Source organism: Eucalyptus grandis, chromosome 7 (genome assembly GCF_016545825.1).
Source record: "Eucalyptus grandis isolate ANBG69807.140 chromosome 7, ASM1654582v1, whole genome shotgun sequence".
Taxonomy (NCBI): Eukaryota; Viridiplantae; Streptophyta; class Magnoliopsida; order Myrtales; family Myrtaceae; genus Eucalyptus; species Eucalyptus grandis.
This window is the reverse complement of record NC_052618.1, coordinates 50894591-50910158: the sequence shown is the minus strand read 5'-3', so window position 1 is coordinate 50910158 and position 15568 is coordinate 50894591. Positions and strand designations below refer to the sequence as shown.

Sequence of the window (15568 nt, the reverse complement as noted above, 5' to 3'; positions counted from 1 at the left end):
TCAATGAACCTTCCAATAATTCCAGAAAACGGTAATAATACGGAAAGTACTGAAAATATACATTACTTTTGATTTAATGATGACTTACATAATCTTATATTGGTAAATATCGTTCACATACCTCTAACCAAAATCTCAAAAGATCAAATGGTCTCTTCTTGAAAATTCATTTTAACATCTTACTGGGATTGTGGCGATTTCATTTCTAGTGGGTCTAATGGGATTTAGGGGGTGGCATATTTGGACAAATGGAATTTTCGTAAAGAGAGGCATACAGATAATTGATGTAAACATTCACGGTGGTCTTAAAAAATAAAACTGAGACAATTTCGAAAGTATATATTTGTAAGTAATTATGGGGTAAAATGTAATGTATACGTAATTATAATATTTGGGCTGAAAATTAAAAAGAAGAAAAAAGAGGGTTCAAAGCTCAAATTCTATTAAACCAGATCATCAGCCCAGACTCAGGAAGAAATAGAGGAAAAAGAAGAGTGCCCGACCGCGAGAGAGAGAGAGACGTGTCTTTGCATGCCCACTCCCAGATTATCTCCACTTCATAGCGTTCGATAAGGATTCAAACCCGTTATTAATTTGATGGAAAGAATTTTTGAGGTTGAGTTGCAAATTCGGATCTATTCAAATTTTGAGTTGCTGGTCCAATCTAAGAATTGTTTAGCTGTGAAATCAGTTAGTGACGAAACTCTGATTTTACAGAAGTTGATTTGAAATTACGATTTGGTTGGAATATATTTTTGAACTTTCGTGGACTGCTGGAAAAATAGTGTCAAATTACTGTGTTTGGTGTAAATTTTCGCCTGCCTTCGGCTGTCTTTTGAGGAGGCAAAATTTAGGGTCTTTAGTGTTTCGAAAGAACTTTCTTTTGACCATAAACTCGCATGAGTTGGAGCTCGGTGGAGAGAGATGATGGGAGAAAATTCGTCGCGTGAGTGGGGCTGCTCGTTGCGTGAGGGAATGTTGTTGCCCAAAGTGAAACCAAACAGGCTGCTGCTGTTAATTGCAGCAAAGTGGCTATTCTTGAGGTCTTTTTGTCGACCGGTAGCGAGCGACTTGACCCCAACCTAGTAGTCTTTGTTGAGATAAGTTGGCGCATATGTCCGGCTTTCGATTAATATTTCTTTGACAGGTTTTTGAAGCATTACGGACTACGTCGCTTCCGATGGCTATGTCGCTTCCGATTTGAGCTTTTGGTTTTGCATTTTCAGGTTAATGGTCATTATCTCGTTTATGACTTTGTAAAATCATATCTGTAATAAAGATTCGACATATTATGAGTCAAGGAAAAACATATCTATTGCATAAAGCTGGATCGGTCATTTACAAACTTTTGGTTCTTTGTAAATAATTTGGGAAATGTTTTATGAAAAGTATTGCGTAAGATTATAAATACTTATTTGTGAATCTGATTAATGAAATGAATTCTGAAATGGTTCAAAATGCCTTATGAAATGCATTGTGCATTGATTTGTGAAAGGTCTTACTTGGTTTTTAAAATGATTTATGCGTTCTCGCTATGTTCATAACCGATTTAGAGGCTTGTGAATGTCTACGCTATTCTCAAGATTTTTTTGTGGCCAACTTGCTAGCTGATATAGGTAGAGAACTAGGCAAGGAAAATCTTGACAAGCTTTGTCACGGAGTAATAAGGGTGACCATAGTTTGATATTGGACACGAGATTGATCGATGACTGGACTACTGATGTTTGCTTGAAATTATTGATTGAATGAGTACTTAAGTATATGGTTACATTAGTTTGATAAAACTTATTTTGATCCTATAGGAATATTATATACTGAATTTGAGATACCTGAGTTTGGCTATTGTTTTATAAATACGTAGAGTAAGTGTTTGATTTGTATTATTACCATTCATGTCAAATCTTTTTCAGGTTCTTAAGCTAGTGGTCAATAGGACCAGAACAATATCAACGGGAACTTTTGATAATTGGATTTCAATTATAAGTTGAGACAACTGGGTATATATTTCAGATAATTTTTGTTGTGTTTAGTTGAGTTGCGTACATGTACATATAAATATTTATATGTGTATATACTTGTTGATGGAAGTTAGAACTTTGATTTTGTAATCAACTCACTATTTTATTAGATATATAGATAGATATATATTTTTAGTAACAAGTTTATGTTGGTTTGTGTTTGAAGCTGCATCTTGACCGTGTCATTCACTTATAATTGTAGGATTCGGAGTGTGAGACCATAACAGCTATAGATCTAATCGAAACGTTAGTTAGATTTGATGATCAATGGAATAACATATCATATCTCTACATTTTTTGTTTGAAAGAGGAAATCTTTTTTTTTTCTGGACTCATTAATCCACTCGTTTCATAGAGGAAGTTAATATAATATAAAAATAAATTGGATTTCGAGTCCAACTACGAGTCTTTTTTATTTACAAAATGTGAGTCGTGGGTTTTCTCTCTCTTTGAAGGATAATGGACAATAAATGAGTATTTGCCGTCGATAGACCAGTCTACATAACTCCTCAGGAGGGACAAGGGAAGCGGGAGCTATTATAACCTTGATTAATATTTGTTCTGCAGTCAATTAAAATCGTTGACTACTGTGGGACGTAAATGCATGTTAATTTCGGAAAATGCTCATTACCTTCAGAAGTCATTAGGTAATAAATCATTAATATACTTCGGATTATGGCAATCTATTAGAATTTATTTATTTTATTTATTTTAGAATTGTAACTTTTAACTCCACTCGATCTAGAATCCGGTGGGCGCCCACTTGCTTCGCGAAAAATGAGAAAAGAGAGGAAGCTGGTGCATAAATTTGTTTTCTTTTGAGTAATGAAGAAGCCGACAAAATTTGTTGCTTTCGGTTTTAAGGCTCATCGAGAAAGGATAAGGAAAAGAAAAGAGATAATTCAATTGCAACGGCTCTCTCCGGTTATCTTAATTTGTCTTAATTAGAGTCCCTTTTCTCTTAACAATTGGGCATGCATGTATGCCTCCCTTCACTAATTTTTTTTTTCTTCACTGATTGCGAAGTACTTAATGCAGGATTTTATGAGAAACATAAGAACCACATGCACCAACTTCACCAAACCCAACATCATAAACACAATCACGCAGCTAAAAAGGCACTAAAAAACAATAATCCCTTTAGTTATCTCCCAATTTCGAAATTTTTGAACCTAAGTGTTTTCCTTGAAAGGTAATTGACAAAGGGGGTGTGCCAACCTGCCGTGTGAGGAGGACTAGGTTGGCAAAATCGTTTTTGCCATACGTGGATAGATGCATGTAAGGGAAAAGTGATGATTAATGGGTAAGTAGAAGAGAGGATAAATGAGGGTCGAGATTATGAATTTTAATGCATAGTTCTTGGGTGAGTTTTGGGTTTTGTGCATTAATTAAGCCTCCTGGGAATTTGCTAATCGACTCTTTTATGACATCAAGGCTTGAAGGCCAGTTTCTCTTTATCAAATTATTCACTTCTAGTTCTCTCATTGAGAGAGAGAGAGAGAGAGAGAGAGAGAGAGAGAGAGAGAGAGAGAGAGAGAGAGAGAATGGCACCATCAAAATGGGACTTGAGGCTGGTTCGAGAAATGAAGTCCTGGACAAACTTGGAGTGCCTTAGTTCCTCTGTGATTCCCAGTGTTGCAGTCGAGGAGGTTCCCAGGGTACTTCTCTTCATATTTCTCTCTGATCGTTTACTTTTTCTTTTTCTCTTTTTCTGTTCTTTTTGTCATTTCTTTCAATTTCTTTTAATTTCATCTGGAGTTTTCGATTTTCCAAATTCATCTTATACCTAGGCTAATATCACTGGGACTTAGATCTCGTTTTCCCTTGGTGGGGGATAGATAGATTATTTAGTACGTCATACTGGTTCAATTGACTCGATGACAGATTGGTTTAATTTGAACCGATTTAACCGATTTTGCCTCCTACCACTTATTACTTCAGTTTTCACCTGATGGGGGATTAATAGATTATTCAATACATCATATCGCTTCAATTGACTTGATCAAGGATTGATCTAGTTCAAATTGGTTTAACCCGATTTTGCCACCTACCACTTATTAATTCAATTTTCACTTGATGGGGATGAATAGATTATTCAGTACGTCATGCCAACTCAATTGGCTCAATTAGGAATCACTCTGATTGGGACTAGTTTAACCCGATTCTGCCACCGACCACTTATTTATCTAGTTCGATTCGTTACGAAAAAGATCTGAGGTTAGAACAATAAATGCCTAAAAGCCCAAATCCGATCTCCTATCGTATTAACTAGATCGTTTTGACTTTCAGGACAATGACACATAAAATTCAATTATGGATAATTGTACATCTTCATTACATAATTCTCAGACACGAAAAGGAGAGACCAATTTTATGTTTTATGCAAAATCTTGTGATAGACAAAGGCGATCGAGATCTGTGTTTTGTGATCCAACGGATATCAACCTCGAAGAACGTTGGTCCTCAGAGATCATAGACACGCCCGATCTTGATTCTTGTGCACAGTAAAATGCGCACTCACGTGACCCCATCGCGTCGTAACTCTTGGATTTGATGATTTGATGGTAGCGATGATCTGTGTTCACGTGAATCCGGCGCAGTCACTTCGAAAATTTCCAGTCCTTTTCTTCTTGACATTTCGGTTTATTATTTCGTTCACAGCCCAATGTGCAACGTGCAAGCAATGAGGAATCCCATGAGCAAGAGAAAGACATGGTGGACTCCTTTCGCCTCACAGATTTCTGGCAAGCTTACGAGGAGTGGAGCGCTTACGGCGCCGGAGTCCCGATCGTGCTGCCTACTGGAGAGTCCACCGTGCAATACTATTTCCCTTCATTGTCCGCGATGCAAATCTTCACTTACAAGAAGTTCGGCAAGGCGCATCCCGATCTCAAATCATCCAAGTATGATAACCTGCCTCACTTATTCAGTAATTCAGTTCCTGGAATTAAGAGATACATTGTTGTATGGCTTTAATGCTTTTCCAGCACTTACAGATTGTAGAATATTGAAAGATTAACGTCTTGAGCTCAAGACAGCAACAATTCAAATGGCAAGACGATCGTTTAGTCTAATGTGTTTGCTATATTGTTCGGTGTTTGAAGGAGGTCCGGAGAGGGGTCGTCGTCTTCAACTGAGTCCGAGCACCAGACCGTGATCAGTGATGGAAGCAAGAGCAGCTCAAACTCCCCAAGCAGTGGCTCAAGTAAGCTCCTTCACATTTTTGCAAATTCCAGATAACCTTCCTGCTTATTTTCAATTTCATTTCGTCGAAAAAAATCTTTTTCTTTTGATCTTTGGATGTGTGTTTTCGGGGGCGTTCAGACAATGCTTTTGCGAAGCAAGAAGGCCGGGAGCGAGCCGAAGAGTATCATGGCGAACTGTACTGCCAATACAATGAGATAGTGAGCCCGTATGTCCGATACCCCCTAGCTGAGAAGGTAAATTAATCCTTGTATTTCGAGAATATCGCATTTGATTCCAAAGATCGGATTAAATCCAATCTTTAAGGGCCCTGAACAAATCTGATCTTGTACATGGTGAATTGTTTTGGGGACCAGATCAAAGAATTGGCACGGAAGTATCCTGGCTTGACAACCTTCCGGAGCACCGACCTCACTCCTCACAGTTGGCTGGCCATTGCTTGGTATGCTACTGTTTTTCCTGAATTGTCAACGAATTAATATACCTTCCTGATCTATCCCTTTCTTCTTTAGCTAAAGGAGGATTGGCTTAATGCCGACTGAGATCGTTTATTGACGTTGATGCTTTTTAGGTACCCGATCCTTCAGATACCCGTGATGAGAAGCCGAAAGGAATTATCTGCATCTTTCCTTACTTACCACATGCTGTCGTGGTCTCCTCAAGGTCTGTTCTAAGCATTCCCACGATACCACAACCTTTTCCTCCTTGTTCTTTGAAGTCCATATCGGTTCTTTTTCTTCGATTGTGCAACTTTCTCGTGTAAAAGCTTGTGAGCTGGTAAGCTAGTTTACGATGTCGATGCACCTGGTAAAGAACCTAGGTGGAAATTTTCATTAGTGCATGCTAGAAAGAATGCCACCTGGATATTGAATACCAATTTCAGGCCGCAGCGACTTTATTCAGAAAGAAAATGGGAGTCGCCGATTTCAGGGAACGACATTTCACAGTGGACATGAAGATCCATGGAATATGAGCTTAGTGTCCTATAACGGAAATTCCTTTCTTGGCCATTTGGCTAAGATCAAGTCATAGACAAATACTAACTCTTGTAGTACAATTCCAAGATAGGGTTAGGCCAACTCAGGTGAACATGAAGGGAAAGCGACCATTAACAAACAATTTGGTCTGACGAACTACTTAAGATATATAGACATATGAAACGATCCAAATTGTTATGAATGGCATTGAACATTCGTCAATGCTTGAGAAAGTCGAGCGTTATAAGATGGTCCTTCACGACAATTGCAACTGGACAATGAAGGAAGGTCCACCATCTAGAAACTTAACTGCACCATGGCAAGGAAGACATCTTTTCTCCCTTTCATCAAGGAGCATTACTAATGAGCAGACTTCCATCAGTTCGAAGGTTTAAAGAAGATACTCTCCTCATCAAGAGGTAGGCTTGAAGATTCATTGGAAAGAAGGTTCCCAGGGCAGCTTTGTCGGCTCAGATTGGAAAGAAGGATGATACAATGGACATTTTAGGCTGCCTCGCATGGAGGTACAAATCAATATCACCTCTGCTAGCCTGACTATGTCTTGAACCCTATCCAACTTTGGGCCAATTCTCCCACGAAAGGAGGGTTGGACAGGCTCGACTTGAGATGTGATTTCCACACCAAGACCAAGGTGGCAGGAGTTGACCATGAATCCGTTTCGTTGCCTTTGTTAATCATTAAACGTCCGGCCAATCACATGTAACATGGGAGGATAGAAAAGCTTCGATTCCTATCATGCTACTTTTGTGCATGATTCATGGTAATTTAGCCAAATAGACTATGTCAAAGATGACTATTTCCTCTTAGAATGCATATTTTCAAAATATAAACCTTCATGAACTAAATCTATTGCTTTTAAGCAACGATCACCAGCTTCTCAGATTTCTCATGCAATCTGACTCCCGAAAAGGGAAGCTCAATAAAGATGGAGGGGTATCACATCAGTCACTCTGTTGCAGTCATGAGGACAATTATGGGGCTAGCTTGACTGGCTTGAAAGGAGAGGGACTCGTTTCACCCTCCGAAGCATTTTGATCCACTATAGTGTAGGAGCGCTCACATTTTTTGGGTTCCTCGTTCACTAGAATTTCCAAATCTGTGTCACTCTTGGCCACCCTTCCTTTGGACCCTTTGCCAGCTTAGAAGTAGATTCAAACCAGTGACATAAGGATTTTCAGTCCTTCACTCTAACCAGCGCCGCTCCAGACAGTTGTCGGATATGAAGGTCTTTTAAATAAATGGATTCACCAAATGGAGTAGATTTAGGTTTTCATGATGACAAATTAGTGCTTTCATCTTTAGCTTGGCCTTTCCTTTACTTTATCAAGATGACTCAGGACAGACGATGGAAAGTACCAAGTTGGAGCACAGTAGGGCAAGGGAATTTTCGATAGAGCAATGAAATGCATTAATCGAGTAAATTGGATTTTTGTGATGACAAAGTAATGCTTTCCTCTTTAGCATGGCCTTTCCTTTTCTTTATCAAGATGACACAGGATAGGCAGTGGAAACTACCAAGCTGGAGCACAAAAGGCGAGGAAAATTCTAATGGAACGGTGAAATCCTCTGAGGATCCTACTCTATCAAAAAATCAAAAGAAAGTTTTAGAGTGAGCAATCATCTTCATATTATCTATTTATTCAACATGGCATGCACAATAAAGATGGCGATGAAGGACAAATGTATGAATCTATCATGACATGGAAATAAGTCCTCGATAGACTTGGTAAATCTTAACAGAGGCCAATAACTCCAAATCTTACCATATGGTAAAAGCATTGAATAACTACTAGCCAGATTTCAAACTATAACCACTTCTACAACCACTGTCTTTCATGATGCTACGATACATTTATACCATTCAGGCCTTGAAAAAGCTTCAGAATGAAAATTGCTCTCTTAATTAAATGCCTTGATCACATATAATGACATTCAAGAGCAAGATTTCATTCAACTGTTGTCGAATCATCTTGATTGTCCTTCAATTACACCACTATAGTGTATTTGTCAAGAAGAGACCATCTCATTATGGAGGATTATATGTGTCCACAAGAGACCATCTCATTATGGAGGATTATATGTGTCCACAAGAGACCATCTCATTATTGAGGATTGAAGACAAGAAAGATGGCCATGGGTTGACAACATCAAAATAGAGCAAGATACTAGCACTATATTCAAATGAGCTACAAAGAATCACAAGCCTTGTATTGCTTAAGAGATCGCAATTCATTCCTTCACAAATATTTAATGGAGAAAGCTCTCTATTTCTATTGGTGGAAACTATCAAGTTGGAGTACAGTAAGCGCAGGCACTGAGGATCCTACTCTGTCAAGCAATTGAAAACATTTTCAGATAGATCGTCATCTTCATACTATCTAGTTCTTTACCATGACACGCACAATTTAGATGTCGATAGAGGACAAATGCCTATCCCCATCATGGCACGAGAATGAGTCCTACGCTAATTCTTACTAAACTCTGAATTCGTGAATCTTCATAGAAGCCAAAGGCATTTGTACAGTTGCTAGCCAAGCTTCGAACTATAATCACTTTCTTTCCTTACGCTATAATGGATTCATATCAAGGTCTGATCAAGAGCCTAAGAATCAATGTTGCTCCCTTTAAACACTTAGCAAACTCAAATGCACTAGTGTCAGAAATCATATATTTTTTGGTTTAAAGTGGAACCATTAACTTCTTAAGACACTGAAAATAAACTAAAGCAACTTGCACGTCAGTCATGACAACATCGCCACCAAACACATTGACTGGGGCACATCCCCTAAAGTGGCTTTTGAATGAGACCTACCACCGGCTTAGACGCAGTTGCTACTCAAATGGTGTACCTGGAATGGACTTATGATCTCTAAAAGGATTTGCTATAGCTACTCAATCTCTATCAAATGACTTTGGATCTCTGTTTACACCTTATAATCATAACAATCAAGAGCAAGATTTCATTTGATGGTCCTCAACTCAACTTGATCTTTGTTAAATCACGGCCACTATAGTCTATTTGTCAATACAAAACGGTTCTCATTGTCCAAGCTCAATGGATCGAAGACGAGAAATAGCCATGTATGGACTTCATCACAATAGAACCAGATAATAGCACCACGTTACAGAGGAATTCCAAAGCAATCATAGCCTGGTATTACTTGAATGTCTTAAGAGATTGAAACTAAGTTGGAGTACGACAAAGGGAATTTCCAGCAAACCCTACTTTATCAAAAAAGTTGGACGATGGCCATTTTAAAACTATCCATCATCCCGGAAACATATCAACTATCATTTATATATTGGGTTCTCATTTTACCTTATAGTAAGTATTTTTCAGTCCAATTCACAAGTGAATCTGTTATTCAAGGTCAGAATTGGTACATTGATTGATTTGAATGGCCAAACATGGTATGGATAGAACTTATGCAATGAAAGAAGCAACCCAAGTGAAAAATGATATTCATTTTTCCCCTACCGTCTATGTCCTTATATGCATGATCACAACAATTTGTCATTCGACAAGGGACACTCTATAAAGTAAGCATCTATAAGAAAATTTCTTTGCAAGTTAAACGTGATCTAGTGTACAAGCAACACTGAATACATTGTTTGGAAGGACTTCTTCTTGTGGATGTCTAAGCCTGAGAGATTGGAATTCTGCTTGTGGATGTCTAAGAGTGATGATCATGGATGTCTTTGGTGGAAACTTTGATTCAAAATTTTGGGTCTCTATTGTTCATGCACAAAAGGTGAAGAAAGTTCTTCCAGTGCCATTATTGAAGGAAGTTTGGTCACTGAAAGTCATGTTCGGCTGTTGAAGTCCGTCTTTAATCAACAGTGCTTTCTGACATTGAATATGTGTATTAAGAAAAGCAACCTTATAATAAAAAGATACTGTAATTAAGTGCACATTTTGACTACTCAAAGACGCAATTCACGCAGTTCAATTGATTAACAAGTAGCACCGAGAGATACAAAACTGTACTCGATCTAATCAGTACTAAATTTCTTGTAATTTATCCACGAACTTTCTCGCCAAATGATGGTGATGAATATCAGATACTCATGATTGAATCCTCAAGCTTTAAAGGTAAAATGTTTTTCCTAGTAGATGGGTACAATGTAGCAATGAATTTCGGTTTTGTTGCTGAGTATGTCCAACCAACTATTTTTGCATAATCCATAGTGAAGTAAACCGCTAAAACTAAAAGTTTTGCTCTATCACTTAATCAATCTTTCTAGTGATATTGTAGATGTAGTATTAACAATTACTTCGATCTTTGTCTTCTGGAGTTCCTACATTTTTCTCTCCGATTTTATAGGAAATATCTGATTTAAGGAATTTCATCATCTAACAGGAATGATGTGCTCATGAATCTCAATGTAGTAAGAATCTTTTGTTTCATATCCAAAAGATCTTCCAAAACCCACATATTTGAAAAATCTTAATCATATATAAGTTTCCTTTATCAAATAATATTTTCCATTATTTATAACCATATGTGATTAAGTACTCTAGGCTTCCAAAATGAAGCATCGACATTGTAGTTTAATTGATCATATTTGGCATATTTTCAATATGATAATTCTTGCAATCATGTCTATCGCGTAATGAATATGAGATGTTCAATCAAATTACTTTGGCTTCTGAAAGACCAGCTCACTAGCTTACAGTAGTTGCTTACTAAGGAGATGACATTGACAAACTACAGTTTTTCAAGCATTCATGATCTTCTCACAGATCAAAATGATCCCAAACATGCTTTTTAGCACATGTCCTTTTGCCAGTTGAGTTTTTCTTGGAAGTGTAGCTGTATTAGAAGATCATTCATATTTTAGGTGAATCACATGTAGATCAACTTTCCGCATACATTGCCCATTTTTGAAGAAGTAGATGTATACAGCTTCATTCTTTTTCCCATATGCTAGAAGATCATATTTAATTTTTACATGAATGTCTTTAGCTTTGAAGTGTTTAAATCGTGATTAACAGTACAAGCATGTGCTCAAAACTTGTTTAATTTGTTCATTTTCTTTTCACCCAGTTTATGTGTCCTCCTTGGTATATGATCTACCAATTACTTGTAAGTTCATACAGGTCTATTTCTCAAGCAATGTAACTGACAATTTCATTTCCAGGTCTGGTGAATATCATTCCAGAAGACAATCAGAGAATTGAATCCATTATACCACCAAGAAGAGAAAGTAAAGTCCCCAAAAATGGAGAATGTAAGTATGAGATCGGGATTCCTCCATTTGCAATGAGCACATATAAGATGCATGGAGCGTTTTGGGTCAATCCTAAGACGGCTGATCATGAGCTGATGGTTTCCTACCAGCGTGCTGCTTGGTTCTGGTTAAGAGGGCACAATTTTAGTCATCATGATTATAATTTCTTTGTGTCTCATGGTATATGATAAATATACAGCTGTAAGCCCTGTCTTACCATGTCAATCACCTGGCCCTCATCTATACCTTCTCAGAGGTGCTTTTCCAAGGAACAAAAATGTTTCTTAAGGAGTTTCAAGCAGAGCACAATGACCGAACCCTATTAGGCTAAGCTAATACCTAGAGAGAAACATTAAACTCTTGCGTGTTCTGTTGTTTATTTGCTTCTACAACTGAATTCTGCCAACGTGTTGAGTTGGATTTCTTTCCCATCTATTTTGCTTCGTACATCTTCTCCTGTGAGTTGCTGTGGCTATGCATGATTTCAAGGTTGACATATTGCCTTTTGATTCTTACATCAAAGGTTTTATTTATATCTCATCTTATTATTAGCTTGGTGTTATAAATAACCAATCTATACATGGTAGGTGGATTAGTACATCTATCTTTTCTTTTGTATTTCCCATGAAACAATGACAAAACATAAGAGGAATGAAAACAGGAAATAGCCATCTCTGACATTGTGAAGCTTCTGGTCAATCAAGGAAGACAGTGTTACACAAACCCTAAAATTAGCCATGTACATATTTGGGCAAATGATGTATCTATCTGATGCGGAGATAAAGAACTAGGGGTTTATAATCACAAAAATCTATAATAGAAGTCTGTGCAGAAGACAGAAAGAATTTTCTCCAGGCCAAGAGCAGTTATTGAGATGGTATAGGAAAATCAGAAATCCTGGTGCAAGTACTTGCTATCTTATACAAAAGCTTTTAGACAGTAATGAAATCAGTGAGAAGATTTGAGACCTTTACATAACAATTTACATGTGTGAATATGTAACGATACTTCAAGTGTAAGGGAGCCAGATTTGTCAATCCCATTTATGTCCAAACTTTACATGCATTTAGTCTTGTTACATAAAGAGTGAATCATTATGATGAATATCAGACCCAAATTTTAGTGACTAGGGAAGGGTTGCCTAGATTAATTGGTCCAAAATTTCATGCTTGAGAAGCAGTTTTTCTTAATAAGATAAATAAGATGATTCTGGAGTATGAATAAGCTGGAAATGTATAATGAATGACTGGATGAAGGCATAGAACTTCTCAATAAGTAAGACCATAGTGAATGATATTCATGTAAGAACCAGGGATTCTGGATAAATGAATCAGGATCGTCATGTTATTACTTATTGACTCCCCATTCTTCAACAAAACTCCAGTGTTCTTAGTCGGCAATTGACTTGCAATCAAAATCCACTTTCCAGAACCAGGACTTTTTACCTATGTGCTCTAGCCAAGGTGTAAGAATGTACATAAAGCATGGACCATCTAAACAATAATCGCACATAAATCAAATCTTAAAGTACTTATATCCATACTCTGGATTGGTCATCCCTTCTTCCCAGTCACCCATGCGCCGACCACCAAAAACAATTTGCTGAATGCCTGAGTACCTGTTGAAATGGAGACCATGATCAATGAACATATTGAATGTCAAAAATGAAAGAGCTAATATATTCCTATCCAGTAGCTTGAGACTTACTCTGAGCTTAAAACTGTCAAGCAGTTTAAGAGTACATCAATAGCAAAGTAATCAGAGGTACCGAGGTCTACCCTGCATGACAGATTGAAAGAATTCTTTTCCAATGAAAAAATATTCACAGAGAGACAAAAGTAGAGAAAGAAACCCAAGCGCCTTTAAACCACATACCAAAAACGACCCCAGTTGTCCTGAAACTCCACATCACTGATATCATGGAATGATGATGGCATCACATTTGCACCCTTATCAGCATCATAGAGAGGATCATAGTCCATTGACATATTTGCCAGCTGCAACAATTACGATTTTAGGGAAACTTCTCTTCTTAAGGGCACGCTATCAGCCAAAACATGATAAAGGAAAAAGGTCATGGTGAACAATGAAAGGATGCCATTTTCTCTAAAGTCTAAACAAATCAACTACCCAGCGATTTCAGCCTCACACTGATTTAGTATTGCCATGAGAGAAGGTTGGTCATGTAATGTTCTTTAAACTCCAGTTTGATCTTATCTTAAACCCATATAAGCATATTAATTTGTTTGTGGTGATGATTGATGCCCACAATGTCACTAAAATTGTAGAATAAGATATATAATATAAATATATGTAAGGAAGTAATCCAACCTGCATATTAGAAGAATTGAAGGCACCCAGGCGCCCCATGACATACCACGATTGAATAACCTGCATATCTAGTCCTCATAAACAAGCTACATATAGAAGTATCAAGAAACAAAAGAACAAACAGATAATACTCAACCAAGATTAGAAGACTGAGGAACAGAATGTTAAAACATTAACCTACACTTCCAATTAGATCAACCTCCCTGTCTGATGGAGATCCATAGAGTTCAAACCAAATGTAAGATTCAGCAGGATTGAAACTGCAAATGGAGACAAAGCAGAAATCATTAAGAAAGAAGGTAACACAATTTACCTGAAGTGAGAAGTGCCAAAGAAACCTGATTTATTGTGGGGGTGGGGGTGGGGGGGGGAGGAAGTACTACCCCACGCAGACTAATGCGAAGTATCATCCTTCAGGTATATACATTTAAATGATTCACTACAAGCAAGCATACTAAAAAAAAAAAAAAAAGATGACACACGTAGTCTCTAGAAAGTAGGCTAGAACGGAAAACTAAAATGGGATAGAAGTGGAACAGCATAACTGGAGATACTGAAAAATAACAGCAAAACTAGATACCGCAGCCAGAACAATCAAAAGCAACATGCACCGACATCTGTAATAAATTAGTACAGGTACTTTTGAAAATAAGGATCTCATTATTTACTCCTAAACATGATGGTGCCGCATAACTACATATTTGAGCAGTAATTGTTACAAATGAATTCTGAAATGACTCAAGCTTGACATGAACATGGCCCCTATAGTGGCACGCAAAATGAGCGCGAGAGAGAGAGAGAGAGAGAGAGAGAGAGAGAGAGAGAGAGAGTACTCTCTAAAGCTAACTTTGAAAGCGAGGACCGATCCAGTCTTTGATTTTCTAAAATCTCGACCCTTCTTTCTCACTCGTTCTTCAACCTGGAGCATATGAACATCATCTCAGATATTCACTTGACAACACTTTCAACTCTAGTGAAGACAAGACACAAGAAATATTTTTTTCTTTTTTGCTTTTGTTCTCGAACTGAATGCCAAGATGAGACAAGGGAAAGCAGCATTGACGGATTTACTATCAAACGTAACCGAAAGACAGATACGAGAACTACATTCTTCAAAAACTCAAGCTTTCGCCACCAACGAAGCAAGAAACACCAAAACGAAACCAACCCTTTTCCTCATGAGCTCGGGGTTGCCGATGCTATCACCAAGAACGGCCCGAAGCTCGGTGTCGTCCTTGCAGGCGCCCTCTAGAACCCTGCAGACCACGGAAAAATCGAACCTTTTTAGCAATGCGGACTCGCACGGGAATATAATCGAACAAGTTCGCGGCGCGACTGACTTGGCCCAAGCAGGATAGCTGTGCAGCTGTTCGTGCTCCCGCCTCCGCTTCTCCTCGCGGACCTTGAGCAGCCTCCGCGCCCTCGCGGTGGTCCCCGACCCCTTCGCCTCACCCCCGGCGCCGCCCATCGGAGCATCGTCGTCGGCGTCGTCTCGTTCGCGGGCGGCACGCGAACACGAAATGGGGTGGCGGGTCTTGAAAAGGCGGGGGCGGGAAGGGAGCGTCTTGGCGAGAGGGGAAGAGGAGGAGTGCGGAGGAAGAAGGAGTGCGCAAGAACCGGTCTTCAACATCCAACGGTGGCCGGTACCGGCAGTTGCAATCATCTTCTGTTGCTCGAATCGAGAATTATCGGAGCGGTTTCCGATAGTGGTGATTTTTTTTTGGTTCAGCACTCTATCTCAGGATGCGTGGTTTTCTTTTAGAGGATATTCCATCTTGGTATTAT

At 38.4% G+C, this 15568-nt stretch overlaps 2 protein-coding genes across 2 annotated transcripts; one reads left to right on the top strand and one right to left on the bottom strand.

The window, feature by feature from the left end:
* Positions 1-3601: 3601 nt before the first annotated feature.
* Positions 3602-5258, top strand: LOC104455775. Its single transcript, XM_010070508.3, has 3 exons — positions 3602-3676; positions 4680-4921; positions 5123-5258. Exons 1-3 carry the CDS (start codon positions 3602-3604, stop codon positions 5256-5258), a joined length of 453 nt encoding a protein of 150 aa, XP_010068810.3.
* A 7445-nt stretch (positions 5259-12703) lies between these two features.
* LOC104454040 lies at positions 12704-15529 on the bottom strand. Its single transcript, XM_010068746.3, has 8 exons — positions 15124-15529; positions 14952-15039; positions 14617-14702; positions 13965-14043; positions 13784-13843; positions 13328-13449; positions 13160-13231; positions 12704-13070 (listed from the first exon to the last, which is right to left on the bottom strand). The coding sequence occupies exons 1-8, from the start codon at positions 15444-15446 to the stop codon at positions 12968-12970; spliced, it is 933 nt and encodes a 310-aa protein (XP_010067048.2). The 5' UTR covers positions 15447-15529; the 3' UTR covers positions 12704-12967.
* Positions 15530-15568: the final 39 nt, after the last annotated feature.